At 52.9% G+C, this 12,202-nt stretch overlaps 2 protein-coding genes across 3 annotated transcripts; one reads left to right on the top strand and one right to left on the bottom strand.

The window, feature by feature from the left end:
- Positions 1 to 1,563: 1,563 nt before the first annotated feature.
- Positions 1,564 to 7,358, bottom strand: MARCHF9 (membrane associated ring-CH-type finger 9). Its single transcript, XM_032493804.1, has 5 exons — positions 7,313 to 7,358; positions 5,761 to 6,971; positions 4,532 to 4,687; positions 3,649 to 3,841; positions 1,564 to 3,388 (listed from the first exon to the last, which is right to left on the bottom strand). The coding sequence occupies exons 1-5, from the start codon at positions 7,356 to 7,358 to the stop codon at positions 3,054 to 3,056; spliced, it is 1,941 nt and encodes a 646-aa protein (XP_032349695.1). The 3' UTR covers positions 1,564 to 3,053.
- Positions 7,359 to 9,237: 1,879 nt separating this feature from the next.
- On the top strand, positions 9,238 to 12,122 carry CDK4 (cyclin dependent kinase 4). 2 transcript variants are annotated; one of them, XM_032493241.1, is made up of 8 exons: positions 9,238 to 9,444; positions 9,872 to 10,127; positions 10,266 to 10,401; positions 10,518 to 10,685; positions 10,824 to 10,933; positions 11,192 to 11,242; positions 11,385 to 11,520; positions 11,746 to 12,122. In XM_032493241.1, exons 2-8 carry the CDS (start codon positions 9,910 to 9,912, stop codon positions 11,836 to 11,838), a joined length of 912 nt encoding a protein of 303 aa, XP_032349132.1. In that variant the 5' UTR covers positions 9,238 to 9,444; positions 9,872 to 9,909; the 3' UTR covers positions 11,839 to 12,122. The 2 variants fall into 2 exon arrangements, with proteins under 2 accessions (XP_032349132.1, XP_006182588.2); XM_006182526.3 differs by having other exon boundaries at positions 9,240 to 9,444; positions 9,891 to 10,127.
- The last annotated feature ends 80 nt before the right edge of the window (positions 12,123 to 12,202 follow it).

The following is a 12,202-nucleotide window of genomic DNA, read 5'->3' as shown; positions in this document are numbered from 1 at the left end:
TGAGCCTTCAATACGAGAGTGCTTTTAGAACCTGGACTGCCAGGACCGAAGGATGCCACTCTGCCCTCTCTGGAAAAGTTGTTTCAACTAATTTCCTTCAGAGGAAGGCAGGGATACAGGCAGAGAGGTGGAATCAGACAGACAGGATGAAAGCTAAGTGTGGGGGTGGCCAGAAGCCCTGGAGCACCAAGGCAGAAGAGAGGTGGGCAGCGGGAGCCTGTTTCCCTGAGTCAGCACTCTCTGGCCCCCCAGAGGCTGGGCTCAGTTCTCCCCGTGTGATGTATATAGATTAACTCATCTTCCATACGAATAAATCTCTCAGCACACTCCCCGCAGCTCCCTTGTAGCCTAGATTACCCTCCCCATGTCAGGACTTGCCCCCTTCCGTCTGCTTCCCTCCATTCCAATTAGCGGGTAGAGACGGGGATTTCACTTCACACTTCCTCCTCCTCCCACCACCTCAGCCCCTGCCCTAGACATGGCTCCCTGGCCACAGAAACTCCATTAGCCACTAGCCTTCTGGGGTATCTATTTATGCAGGAACCAAGGTTTGCATGCTTTTATTCGCCCCTCCTCTCAACTCCTTCTCTGCTAGATTCTCAGTCTCCACCCCACTCCCCTATCACTAAACTCAACTTGAACCTAAGTGACCTGATTTTTTAGCAGTTTTGAGCTTTGAGAGAGAGTAAAGCCCAGCTTCCTCTCAGACCCTTTCCCCTGGAATCAGTGGTGAGAATTTTGTTTACCCGCATTCCTCACTGGGCAAGTAGGACTGCTCACTGGAGGAGGGCTGCAGTTCCTGTGACCCCGTTTCCTGGACAAGAATCCCTTAAAGGTGGAAAAGGGGAAGGAGAGAGGACCTTGGCTGTCACAACCTCCATACCAAGACCTCCAATGGCTCTGAAGGGGAGGGGGGCTGTACTGTCTCACTTGGCCTGGTTCTAGGACACAGAGTAGAAATGAAGATCATGTGTTTGTGTGCAAGTGTGCCTATGACCTTGAGTATGTCTAAGCCTCCATGTGGGGCCATCATGGGGGACAGCCCAGGCTTGGCACAGGAAACCCTGCCTGTGTCATATCTACCTAAATCCTATCTGCCAGGATAGGTATTACTAGTCACTTGGATTTGCTCTCTCCCTTCTGGTCCCCATCAGCTATTCTTTGAATTGCAAATCAGTGAAGTCTGGCCCTTCTGTCTCCCCATGTGGGGATGGGGAAGGTTCTCTCTCTGGGGAACCAGTTTTCCATGGAAAAGTAGGGGGCTCAGCCTCATGCTCTCTCCACTTTGATCCCCTTTGAGGTTGAAACTGATGCACTTTAACACTTCAAGGTAACTCAAACCCAAGTACAGATTTGGTTCCTATATTCCCAGGCGAGTCTGGGTGCCAGCACCATGGACAGCGGCTGAGACCCTCTTTTGGAGAGGGGCAGAGGAAGACCATTTCCTGGGCAAGGATGTGTGACCGTTAATAAAGAAGCATTGTCCTCAAAATATCCCCAGGGAGGAGGAAGAGCAGACCCTTCCCTAAGAGAAGGACCAATAATAGGAAAGGCCTCTGGGTCTGATTTTAGCAATGTTATGAAGTAATCATTTTAATTACTAATGAATAGTTCACGTAAAAGACGCCATCATTCATATAATACATAGCCCCAAGGCCTCAGGAGAAAGGCACCAGGTTTTAGGCTGACATTTTAACCAGTCCTTCTCAAACCTTTTCTCTATAAACAACAGCCCTATATGCTGTTGCCTCCAAGCACAATATTTTCCAGTTAATATCCCTAGCTTGGTCACACCAGGATCAGACCTGTGACCCTGAACTGCCATAGGAGTAGCTTAAACTGGAGTTGGAGTCTCATAACCCTGGGAGATTCTGTCTGTCTCATTCTAAATAAGTCCAAATTCACTTCATATCACTACTCCAGAACACGTTACCTAGTAGGGATTAAGAGAATCCACAAGATCCCCAGAGCAAGAAAGGTAGCTCCAGCTTTCCCCAGCCCCCAAAGTTTAGGGGGCTGGAGGAGCTCTCATTCTTGCAAATAACCACTCTCCTTCACATTTGCAATGTCTATTTCCCTTCATATTTTCCATATCTATTATGACACTCAACACAAATTTCCAAGACTCTGTGCAACTCCAAATGAAAAACACATTTTGGAATTTGTTAACCAGCTATTTGAAATAAATGGACCATCAACTAGTATAGAAATCTTTTTTATGCCATCACTGATTTTCTTTGCAATGGCATTCAACCTGTCCCTCATTTATCCTCAATCCAACCCTATGAGGTAGACAGGAAAACCACGGTGGAAAGATTTGTTTCTAAATCACACAACACGCAGGTGTCAGGTCCACCCCTCAGATATCTCTGAGCACTGCCACCTAGCAGCCAATGTGAATTATTCACCACCAAGTGTGAGTTACACCTCCAACTCAGAACCCACTGCTGCATTTGGGATTTGCAACCTCTGCAGAGAAACCTCCCCACACCTCCCAACCCTACAGCAAAGCCCCAGATGAGAAAGGAGTCTCCATGTGCATATAAATGATTCTTTATGCCCTCCCCCCATGCAGTGGGGGGCGGAGCAGGGGGAAGTACCCCCGCCCTCATGCAGGGAACGGGAGGTCAATGTATATTAGTCTTATTGCCAGCTGCCCTGTGGCCATGGAGTGGGGAATGGGGGGTCTACAGCCCCTTTCTTCTGGCATTGGTCCCCCTTCACCAAGTCACCGTGGTGGAGCTGGGGGCCTGGAGGCCCTAGGAGCTGAGGTAAGGACGGTTCTCATGGGAAGAAAAGATGCTCTCCCCACAGCCCACTGGCTGCCCCAGGATGACTGTGAGGAGCTGTCAGTGGGGGCTGGAATTTTATCCAGGTGTCTCTACCCAGTGGGCAGTAGAGGCCAATGTCTCCAGGTTGAGGCTGCCCACAGAGATCCTCAGCAGTGAGGGCCGTGAGCCCAAAACACCCTGTCCAGGTGGTACCTCCAGCAGCCATGACAGCGTATCTCTGGCCGATGCACTGACTCAAGATCCCTGCTCCTGGAGTTCACTTCAGACCGTAGTGACCCTCATGACAACCTCGCGGCCAGAATGGGAACTGGAACGGGCATCTGGTGGCCGCAGCTGTCCAAGGAGATGCAGGATTGTGTAACCACAGCGCTGAGGCAAGAGCGTCCGCATGCGCTGGGCAGCCGGGGGGCGGCTGGTGGCCCCAGAGGGGGGGCCCGTCCGTGAGGTCCTGGGGCCCGGCTTCCCTGCCGTCCCTCCCCCTGCATCTCCTCCTATGTCCTTGGTTTTGTCATAATTCAGGACCTTCCACTGCTGGTTCACTGCCTGCCAACGCTTGAAGATACGGTAGACAGAAGAGCCTTCGTGGACGATCAGGCCTGAGCAGAGGAATAAGAAATTCAGGGTCAACTGCTGCCCAGACCTAGGCCAGAGGTACTCAAGAAAGCATTTCTCCAGGGCGAGGGGAGAGGGTTGCAAAGGGCCTAAAGAAGCAGGGAAAGGAGGGGCACCAAGATAGCCCTAAAGGCTCTCAGTGGGAGAGCGTGTGGCCATGAAACTGAAGGAATGGGTAGGGAAAGTTAGGTGTGTGAGCTGGAGGAAGATGCTGAGCAGGGAAGGGGGAGAGAGAGACCCTCACCTATGCAGACGACATCCATGAAGCCGTACATGCCGTAGCAGATCTGAAAGAGCAGATCTTGCCGTTGCCACTTGGCTGAAGGGCTGAGTGAAGACCAGATGAGCCAGGAGATGCTGGCAACGAGGAACAGAGAGCCCAGGACTATGGCTGCAATCTGGACCTTCTCAATGACCGTCAGAGAGATGGCCTGCCACTGTGTGGGAGACAAGGTTCCAAAAAGTCACAGAAAGAGATGGAGGGCCGGGTTATGGGTGACCTTGAATAGGAGGATGCTCCAGGAGCCTTCCTGAAACCCTTCAGGCACGATTGACAATGTCTTCACTGTGCCTTGATCAAACTTAGAATGTGGTACTTCTCACACTGTTTGAGATCACTTTCTGTCTTATTTTAGGAAGGCAGGATCAGGCAAGTGCTCTGAAGCCACCATCTAGGTTGGGATTCCAAATCCTTACTTTTTCACTTACTGACTGAGTAACTTTGGGCAAGTTTTTGAATCTCTTTGTGTATCAATGTCCTCATCTTTAAAATGGGGATAATAATGGTACATAACTGTTAAGATTGTTATGAAGATTACAAGAGCTAATACACACCAAGAGCCTGACACATAGAAAACTCTACATGTTTGTTATCAGCAGTAGCAGCGGCATTACCACTTTTGCTCTTTTGTTGTCCTAGTGCCTGGAACACAGGTGGCACCCAATGAATGTCTTTGTGAACAAATAAAGGAAGGGAGGATTTACAGACAGACAGGAGATTATGGTAATGGAATGGAGAGTGACTTTGAAGCAAGAGTAAATAAATGAAATAGGCTCCCTGGAGGGTCCCTAATTCTGATTGCTGAAGGGTCTTGCCCCAGTCTCAGAGTTCTCCCATTGCACCTCACCTGCAGGGGGTTCTTGGTGCTGATCGCCAGGACCTGGTACTTGAAGTAGCAGAGCTCACAGCTCCAGGAGCCCCTCTCGCTGATCCAGCGGATGAGGCAGGGCTGATGTGTGCAGCGCACTGAGCCGTCACAGCGGCAGGGGCTCAGGAGCTCCCCCTGGAGGAAGAGTGAGGAGAGTCCCTGTCAGCTGTCGCCACCCGAACCCACTCCTCTCGATTCTGGGGAGAGGGAAACTTCCTCTCTAGGTCAGCCTCCTACCTTAGAAACAAAAACAAAAACAAAAACAAAAGAAAACCTGGGGCCTTTCAACCAAGACAGGGCAAGAGTCTAAGGCTGTTACAGCCTAAAAGAAAAAATTCAGAGCTCAACGTAAACTTCCTTGACCAAATAGAAGAAAGATGTAAAGGGACAGGGGGTGGGGGGTTGCTGGGGAGTACTGGGTCTTCTCTGTTCCTAGAATTTGGGGGAGGCTCCTCTTTAAGACCTCCCAAACAGAAGGCTACCCCTTAGGATCTGGAGAGACAGATGGGGAGGGTCAGAGCTTCTGAGCCATGCCTTCCCAACCCACTCCATCACTGTAAAGTATTTCACAGTGGTGCAGACTGGGTTGGTTTACTGTCCTCAGTTTCCACCCAAAAGGTGGGAAAATCCTATGGTTGGGAGTGGAGGGTGTTCCCATTTAATCAAAGAGTAATTTCTCACGACACAGAAACATCCCCCTGGCACTATCCCGGGACAACTTTGTCCATAACATTTAACAAAGAATACTCTTTGGAATGAGAAAGAAAGTTGTGGAATGCGAAGTGAAGAAAAGTGCCCCACGGAGAGGAATACTGAGTAAGGCGAGAGCGGCGGCTGGGCCCCTCCCTTCAAGGTGGGAACAGAAGCATTCTCTTCTCTGCCCAGCTCCTAGAGAATAGGCCCTCTCAGGTTACAGAGACCCTGGGGTGAGAGAAGTGGGGAGAAAGACTGTCCCGGTTAAGGGGTGAGAGGGATTTTGAGCCCTCCCAGGAGAAAGCCGCACCCCTTCTTGGGGAACCCGATCCCCCTCCAGCCCAAACCTACCCGCCGGGAGTCTCCAGACAAGCCCCCCAACCTCACCCTATTTCCACCCCGGGTCCTGAGTCCCGCCCAGCCTTCTCAGGCCCCGCCCCCTGTTCCTGGTCTCCCCGGGCGCCCCAGGTGCGCGCCCCCATCCCTCCCCGCCCCGCCGCGTGCCCAGGCCTGACCTGCTCCGGTCCCTGGAAGCAGATTCTGCACTGGGGAGTTCGGAGCCCGCTGTCCAGGCTGCTGCTGAGAGACAGGGCGTCCAGGGCGCCCGGGGGCGGCAGCGGCGGCGCGGGCGGCGGCGGGGGTCCGGCCCGCGGCTCCTTGTCGCCGGCCAGGCCCCGGACCCGCGGCTCCGACCCGTAGTACTCCTCTTCGTCGCCGTCGCCGTCCCGGGTCGAGCAGCCGGCGAAGGGCGCCCAGCCGCAGCCGCCTCCCCCGCCCCCCCGGGGCTGCGGCTCGGCCCGGGGCCGCCCCCCGCCCGTCAGCACCAGCAGCTTCAGCTCGTTCAGGAACATGCGGAGCCGAGACTTGAGCATCGTCCGGGCGCTGGGGGCAGGGGGCGGCGTGCACGGGGAACTCTCGGGAGGCGGGGGGAAGGGAGAGGACAAGGCCGGGAAGGGGTCGCGCGCTCGAGAGCCAAGCCCAGTCGGGGTCTTCGGGGCCTGCAAGAGCCGTTCACTGCTGCCACCGCCGGAGCTCCGGGGCTTGCGGGGCCGAAAGGGCTGGCGGCCCGGGGGCGGCGGGGCGGGCAGCCATGGTCGGGGCAGGGGGCGGGGAGGGGGGCTTAGGGTGCCGCGCCCCTCGGGTCCGGGTCCGGAGCGGGCCGGGCCCCCGGGGTTACGCGCCCCGGTCCTCCTGCGGCGGGGCCGCCCCCCATCGTCGTCCTCCTGGCCCCAGTCCCGCTCCGGCTCCCGGCTCCGGCTCGGCTCGGCCCGTGCGCTCGGAGGTGGCAAATGGCGGCTCCTTCCGGCGGCGGCGGCGGCGGCGGCGGAGACCCCCCCGGAGCGGCGGGCGGGCGGGCGGGGCGGGAGCCGGGGAGCCGGTGAGGGATGGAGGGATGGGCGGGGCGGGGAGGGGGAAAGGAGGAGAAGTGGCCGCGGCTGCGCATCCCCGCCCTGCCCCGCACGAGCAGGTGTCCCCAGAGGCGGGGGCGAGTGTGCCAGCCCGGGGGACGGTGGGGGGAGGGGAGTGGCCAAGGAAGGGGAGTGTGCACACGGGTAGGAGAATAGGTGTGTCAATGGGGGTGTGGAGGGGTGAGCTCGTGGGGATGGAAGGTGAGTGGTCAAAGACGCAGGTGCACCAGGGAGGGAGAGGCTGTGCAAAATGGGAATGTGAAAGACAGAGCTATGCAACGGTCCGAGGTGATGGAGGTGAGTGAGCAAGAGATGGACTCAAGCAATAAGCATTTTTACACAAAAGATTGAAAAGTGTGCATGGTGTGGGACTGTGGAAAATAGATGAGTATGTAAGGGATGGAACTGGATTGTATGAGAAACAAAAGTGTGTAATGGTCATATGTGAGTAAAGTGAGTGAGCAAGAGAGACTGGAGTGCTAAAGGGATGAGGGTCTTTCCTGGTACTCTCACTGCACTGAAGTGAACAAAACACACACACACACACACACACACGCTTAGCTCTTTGCTTTTACGGGGGGGGGGGGTCTTGACCCTGAGAACCACCTGTACCTCCTCATCACATTATTTCTACCTTACACTTAACATCCTCCCTCACCTTCCCTTTCCAGTGCTGAGGGAAAAAGAATTCCAAGGGAGCCCATTGGGTCAAATACACTGGGAAAAAAATAATTAGTAAAAGAGTAATTAACAGGAGAAGGGAGGATATGGAATCACGGACAGACTGCCAAACTAAGGCTCCTCACTAGAAAGTAATTAGGGAGAGTAATGCTCTTATGAAGCATTCATAAGATACGAAATATCCAAAATATTTTGGATGGGTGAATGAATGAATCAGAAAAAGGGGCTGGAACCCAAGCCAACATAGAGAATGACTTCTATTTTAAATAGATACTGAGTTGTAGTGGGCTTATGTGAATGGTAAGGCTAAAGTGGACCCTGCTGGTTTAAGAAGGAAGTTTGACACACTCAGAAACACAGCCATCCAGAAGGTTTACAAATCAAACAATCCTAGCAAGACAGACAATGAAACATTCTCCTCACAAGCCTCTTAGCCAGTTCAGACCTTAAGATCTTTGTTGCTAGTGTCCCAGCTGCCCTTGCCAGCAAGGGCCCAGAGCTACAACTATCAATCAGAATGCAAAGAGGGGGAATCTGTACTGACATGTCTTCCATTTTGCTCTGGAGCATGGTTCATATCCATCTGAAGCCTGAACTCTTATATTCTCTGCCAGATCGTTAAGGAGAATACAAGTTAGGGTGCAAGGAGAGCAAATAGAGTAATAGCACGATTTCAGATTTTAGATAATTTCTCACAAATGAGACACTGATCCTTTACTCCCATCCCCCAAAGTGTTGGAAGATAAAGTTGGAGCCAGTAAGACAAAGGAAGCCAGCGAAACCTGTCTGTTGTCTACTTAGGTGTCTGTGAGCAGAAACGATTTGGCAAAAGTCTGCATTTCAAGCAAGGGCAAGGGCTAAGAAAGCTTGCACTGGGGGGAAAGAGGGAAGCACAAAGACCCCATATAAGGAGTTACAAGTTTTGTGGAAGGGCACAAGTCATTCTCATGCAATGTTGCAATGTGGTGGTAACCTCCTTGCATATGCTCACTCCTATATCTATTTATCTATATGTGATGTATATAATATCATACCCACATATACATATACGCACACATGTGTATTATAGTATCTTAGTGCTGAAAAGAATCTTAAAGGTCAAGTATTCCTGTTTCTGGCTCGTCAATAACTTCTCTGTCAGAAGGCATCTGGTCTCTGCTTTAAGGCTCCCAAGAAGTGGAAGCTGGGAGGAGGGGGGGCATTACCTTGCCCCTCTTTCCGTTGGATTACTATATTAATCTGTCTTCCATCAGTCCTTGAATCCTACTTTTGCCCTCAGATGCCTACTGTCTACTCTCTATTTTACACGACCACACAGTCAGCTATATCTTTACAGATAGCCTTAATCACTGCTTTAAAGGGCTAGTGCCTGAGACACCAAAAAACCTCACAAAACCCCCACATGCGCACAGGAAGCAAGTACTCAGTAAAAATTTGTTGAATGAGTGAAAGAAACAAAGACACAAATGAGACTGTCTTCCGATTCGGTGAAGCAGAAAGCCACCAGCACCACCTCTCGTCCCCGGACCCCATCACCGCATACTGAGAGTGAGAGACGTGTAGCGAGACTGGAGATGTGCTCAGGCTCAGCCTGAAGCCTAGAGTTGGGATCTGGGTGGCCTTGGTTGCCATGGCACCGCAAAGGTCTCCACCCTCTCTCTTCTTTCTCCCCACCCCCCCGCCAAAGTTACGGCAGCCAGTCACATGCCCTGCCGCGTAACCACACCTCTGCTCCTCCGAGCAAAGTCAAGTGGTCACGTGTGATAGCAACAGATCACGTGGCTGCCATCGCCCCTCCGCCCCTTTCCCCTCCCCGCCCCGTTCCTAGTCAAAGCCGCTCCCGGCTGCCCCTCTGCGCATGAGTAGTCTGGTCACGTGCTCCGAACGTCCGGCGTTCGCCCCGCCCCCCCGGTTTCCGCGCGCCTCTTTGGCAGCTGGTCACATGGTGAGGGTGGGGGAACAGGGGGCCGCTCTAGCCTGCGGCCTGTGTCTATGGTCGGGCCCGTAGCGTCCAGCTGCCCCGGACAGAGCGCGAGTGTATGGCGCCACAAGAACCGGCTCCGGGGCCCCGATAACGGGCCGCCCCCGCAGCTCCTGGAACGGGGCGAGGTAAGTGTAACCCCTTTCTAGGAATGGGGACCATTCTCGTCCTCCACGGTGTCTTGCGCGGGCTGGTTATGAAGGGTCGCTCGAGGGCGGGAAGTGGGGCAGGGCGTAATCTGTCCCTTTGTGGTCGTAGGGAGGTGTAATTTCAGAGGCTGGATGTAGGGTCTTCGATGCAGGGGGTGTGTCGTGTGGGATTTCCTTTGTGCGGGGCTCGATGGTCCCCAAGGAAAAGACACTTTATTCTAGGGTCTCACGTGGCTGGAGGGGTTGGGGTTAGTGTCATTGTGTTACCTGGTGGGGGCCGGCCTCATGGAAGCTCGGGGAAGGGACGAGATGCTGTTGCTGTTGTCTTTGTAATGTCTTTTGTGGGAGTTACTTTGTTGCTGCAGGCTCATACCATCTGAACTCTGAAAGGGAATTTCGATGGTAGGAGTCTCTTGTGATTGTAGGGTCTCCTCTGGTCTGAGAATGACTACCCCTCGATATGAGCCAGTGGCTGAGATTGGTGTTGGTGCCTATGGGACGGTGTACAAAGCCCGTGATCCCCACAGTGGCCACTTTGTGGCCCTCAAGAGCGTTAGAGTTCCCAATGGAGGAGGCTCTGGAGGGGGCCTGCCCATCAGCACAGTTCGTGAGGTGGCCTTACTGCGGCGCCTGGAGGCTTTTGAGCATCCCAATGTTGTACGGTGAGAAGAAGGTGGAGGGTTGGGAGCGGGAGGTAAAAGGGAAAAGACAACCTAGACAAGTGGGCACCCTGAGAAAACGGAGGAGGCCTTGTTGGGTCAAAGATAATAGATCAATGAGTGATCATTTGTTCTGGCCAGGCTGATGGACGTCTGTGCCACAGCCCGAACTGACCGGGAAACCAAAGTGACCCTGGTATTTGAGCATGTGGACCAAGACCTAAGGACATATCTGGACAAGGCACCCCCACCAGGCTTGCCAGTGGAGACCATCAAGGTGAGTAGGGTGGATAGACACTGAGAGGTGGACTGGGACCTTTGTAGTAGCATCTGATGTGATTTTAGGGTTGGTGCCTAGTTTCCAGTTTCTCTGTACCCCCCCTTCCAAACCAGGATCTGATGCGCCAGTTCCTAAGAGGCCTAGATTTCCTTCATGCCAACTGCATTGTTCACCGAGACCTGAAGCCAGAGAACATTCTGGTGACGAGTGGTGGGACAGTCAAGCTGGCTGACTTTGGCCTGGCCAGGATCTACAGCTACCAGATGGCACTTACACCTGTGGTCAGTAGAAAGATGATAGCCAAAATGGGTTCGGATTGCAGGGAGGAGAGTGATGGTGCATAGCAGTTGAGAAGTCACATGTTTTTCATGTGCTTCATGGTAACCCATAGGGCCCTCATCCATTCTTTCTTGTTACAGGTGGTTACACTCTGGTACCGTGCTCCGGAAGTTCTTCTGCAGTCTACGTATGCAACACCTGTGGACATGTGGAGCGTTGGCTGTATCTTTGCAGAGATGTTTCGTCGAAAGTATGGGGCCCGAGTATCCTAAACATTTTTGAATTTCCCCAATCTTATTCATAAACCATATCCATACCCTGCCTGCTCTCCCACTTGAATGCTACTGACCACCTTGTCCATAACTAGAAGCTCTGAAGTGTTCTGGAATTAGGAATTTCATAGCCCTTCATTTTTCATACTCTTAACGTTTTGAGCCACTAAAGCAGTAATCATTCTACCACCGTAACTTTGAAAATGACTGCTACCTTGTGTCTCTCTTCACCTTAGGCCTCTGTTCTGTGGAAACTCTGAAGCTGACCAGTTAGGCAAAATCTTTGAGTAAGTGGCTGGCAAAGGGGAAAAGGGTTTTCCTTTCTGAGTCCTTCTGTTTCTCCTGAGCCCTGGACGGCAATGGGCTCTGCCCCCGGGGATGGGGGCTGGAGAAGGGCCATCCTGACCAGAGTTCTCCTGTTCCCCATAGCCTGATTGGGCTGCCCCCAGAGGATGACTGGCCCCGAGATGTGTCTCTGCCCCGAGGAGCCTTTTCCCCCAGAGGACCGCGCCCAGTGCAGTCAGTGGTTCCTGAGATGGAGGAGTCTGGAGCACAGCTGCTGCTGGTACTGGACTTGGGTGTGGGTATGGGGGTGAGATAGGGGTGAAAATGGAGCAGTATAAAAGGGACCCAAACCAATCGTGGTTACTGAGACTTGATGGATAGGCTAGTTTTTATCCCTGCTTTGAATGACCGTCTGCAAAGAGGGTTGTAGAAAGTAGCCCATTCAAGGTATTGTTGGGGTGAGCAGAAGTCTTTTTTGTTTTCTGACCTTTGCCTCCTTTCTCAGGAGATGCTGACTTTTAACCCACACAAGCGAATCTCTGCCTTCCGAGCCCTGCAGCACTCTTATCTACATAAGGCAGAAGGTAACCCAGAGTGAGCCAAGAAATGGTTGCAACAGAACGAAGAAGAGAAGCCGACATTTCCCTTTGAACACTTGAGTGCAGAGCCCCCCACTGAGAAGGCGACCTCTGCCCTCATCTCGGAGGCTGTGGAGATTCCTCCTCCAACTTTTTACCAAGAATATTTTGCTGCCTTAACGACATTCCCTTCCCACCCCTCCTTTCGAGGCTTATCCTTCTCCTGCCGCCCATTTCCCTACACCAAGGGGTATATCCCCTTCTCTCCCATTTTATACAGGAAAAAACAAAACAAAGAAATACGGTCTTTTTTTTTTTTTAATGTTTCTTCCTCTGATTGGCTTTACCATTTGGGGATCTGACACACCATTTGGAAGATGGAAC

This window comes from Camelus ferus, chromosome 12 (genome assembly GCF_009834535.1).
Source record: "Camelus ferus isolate YT-003-E chromosome 12, BCGSAC_Cfer_1.0, whole genome shotgun sequence".
Classification (NCBI taxonomy): domain Eukaryota; kingdom Metazoa; phylum Chordata; class Mammalia; order Artiodactyla; family Camelidae; genus Camelus; species Camelus ferus.
This window is presented reverse-complemented; position numbering and strand designations above follow the sequence as displayed.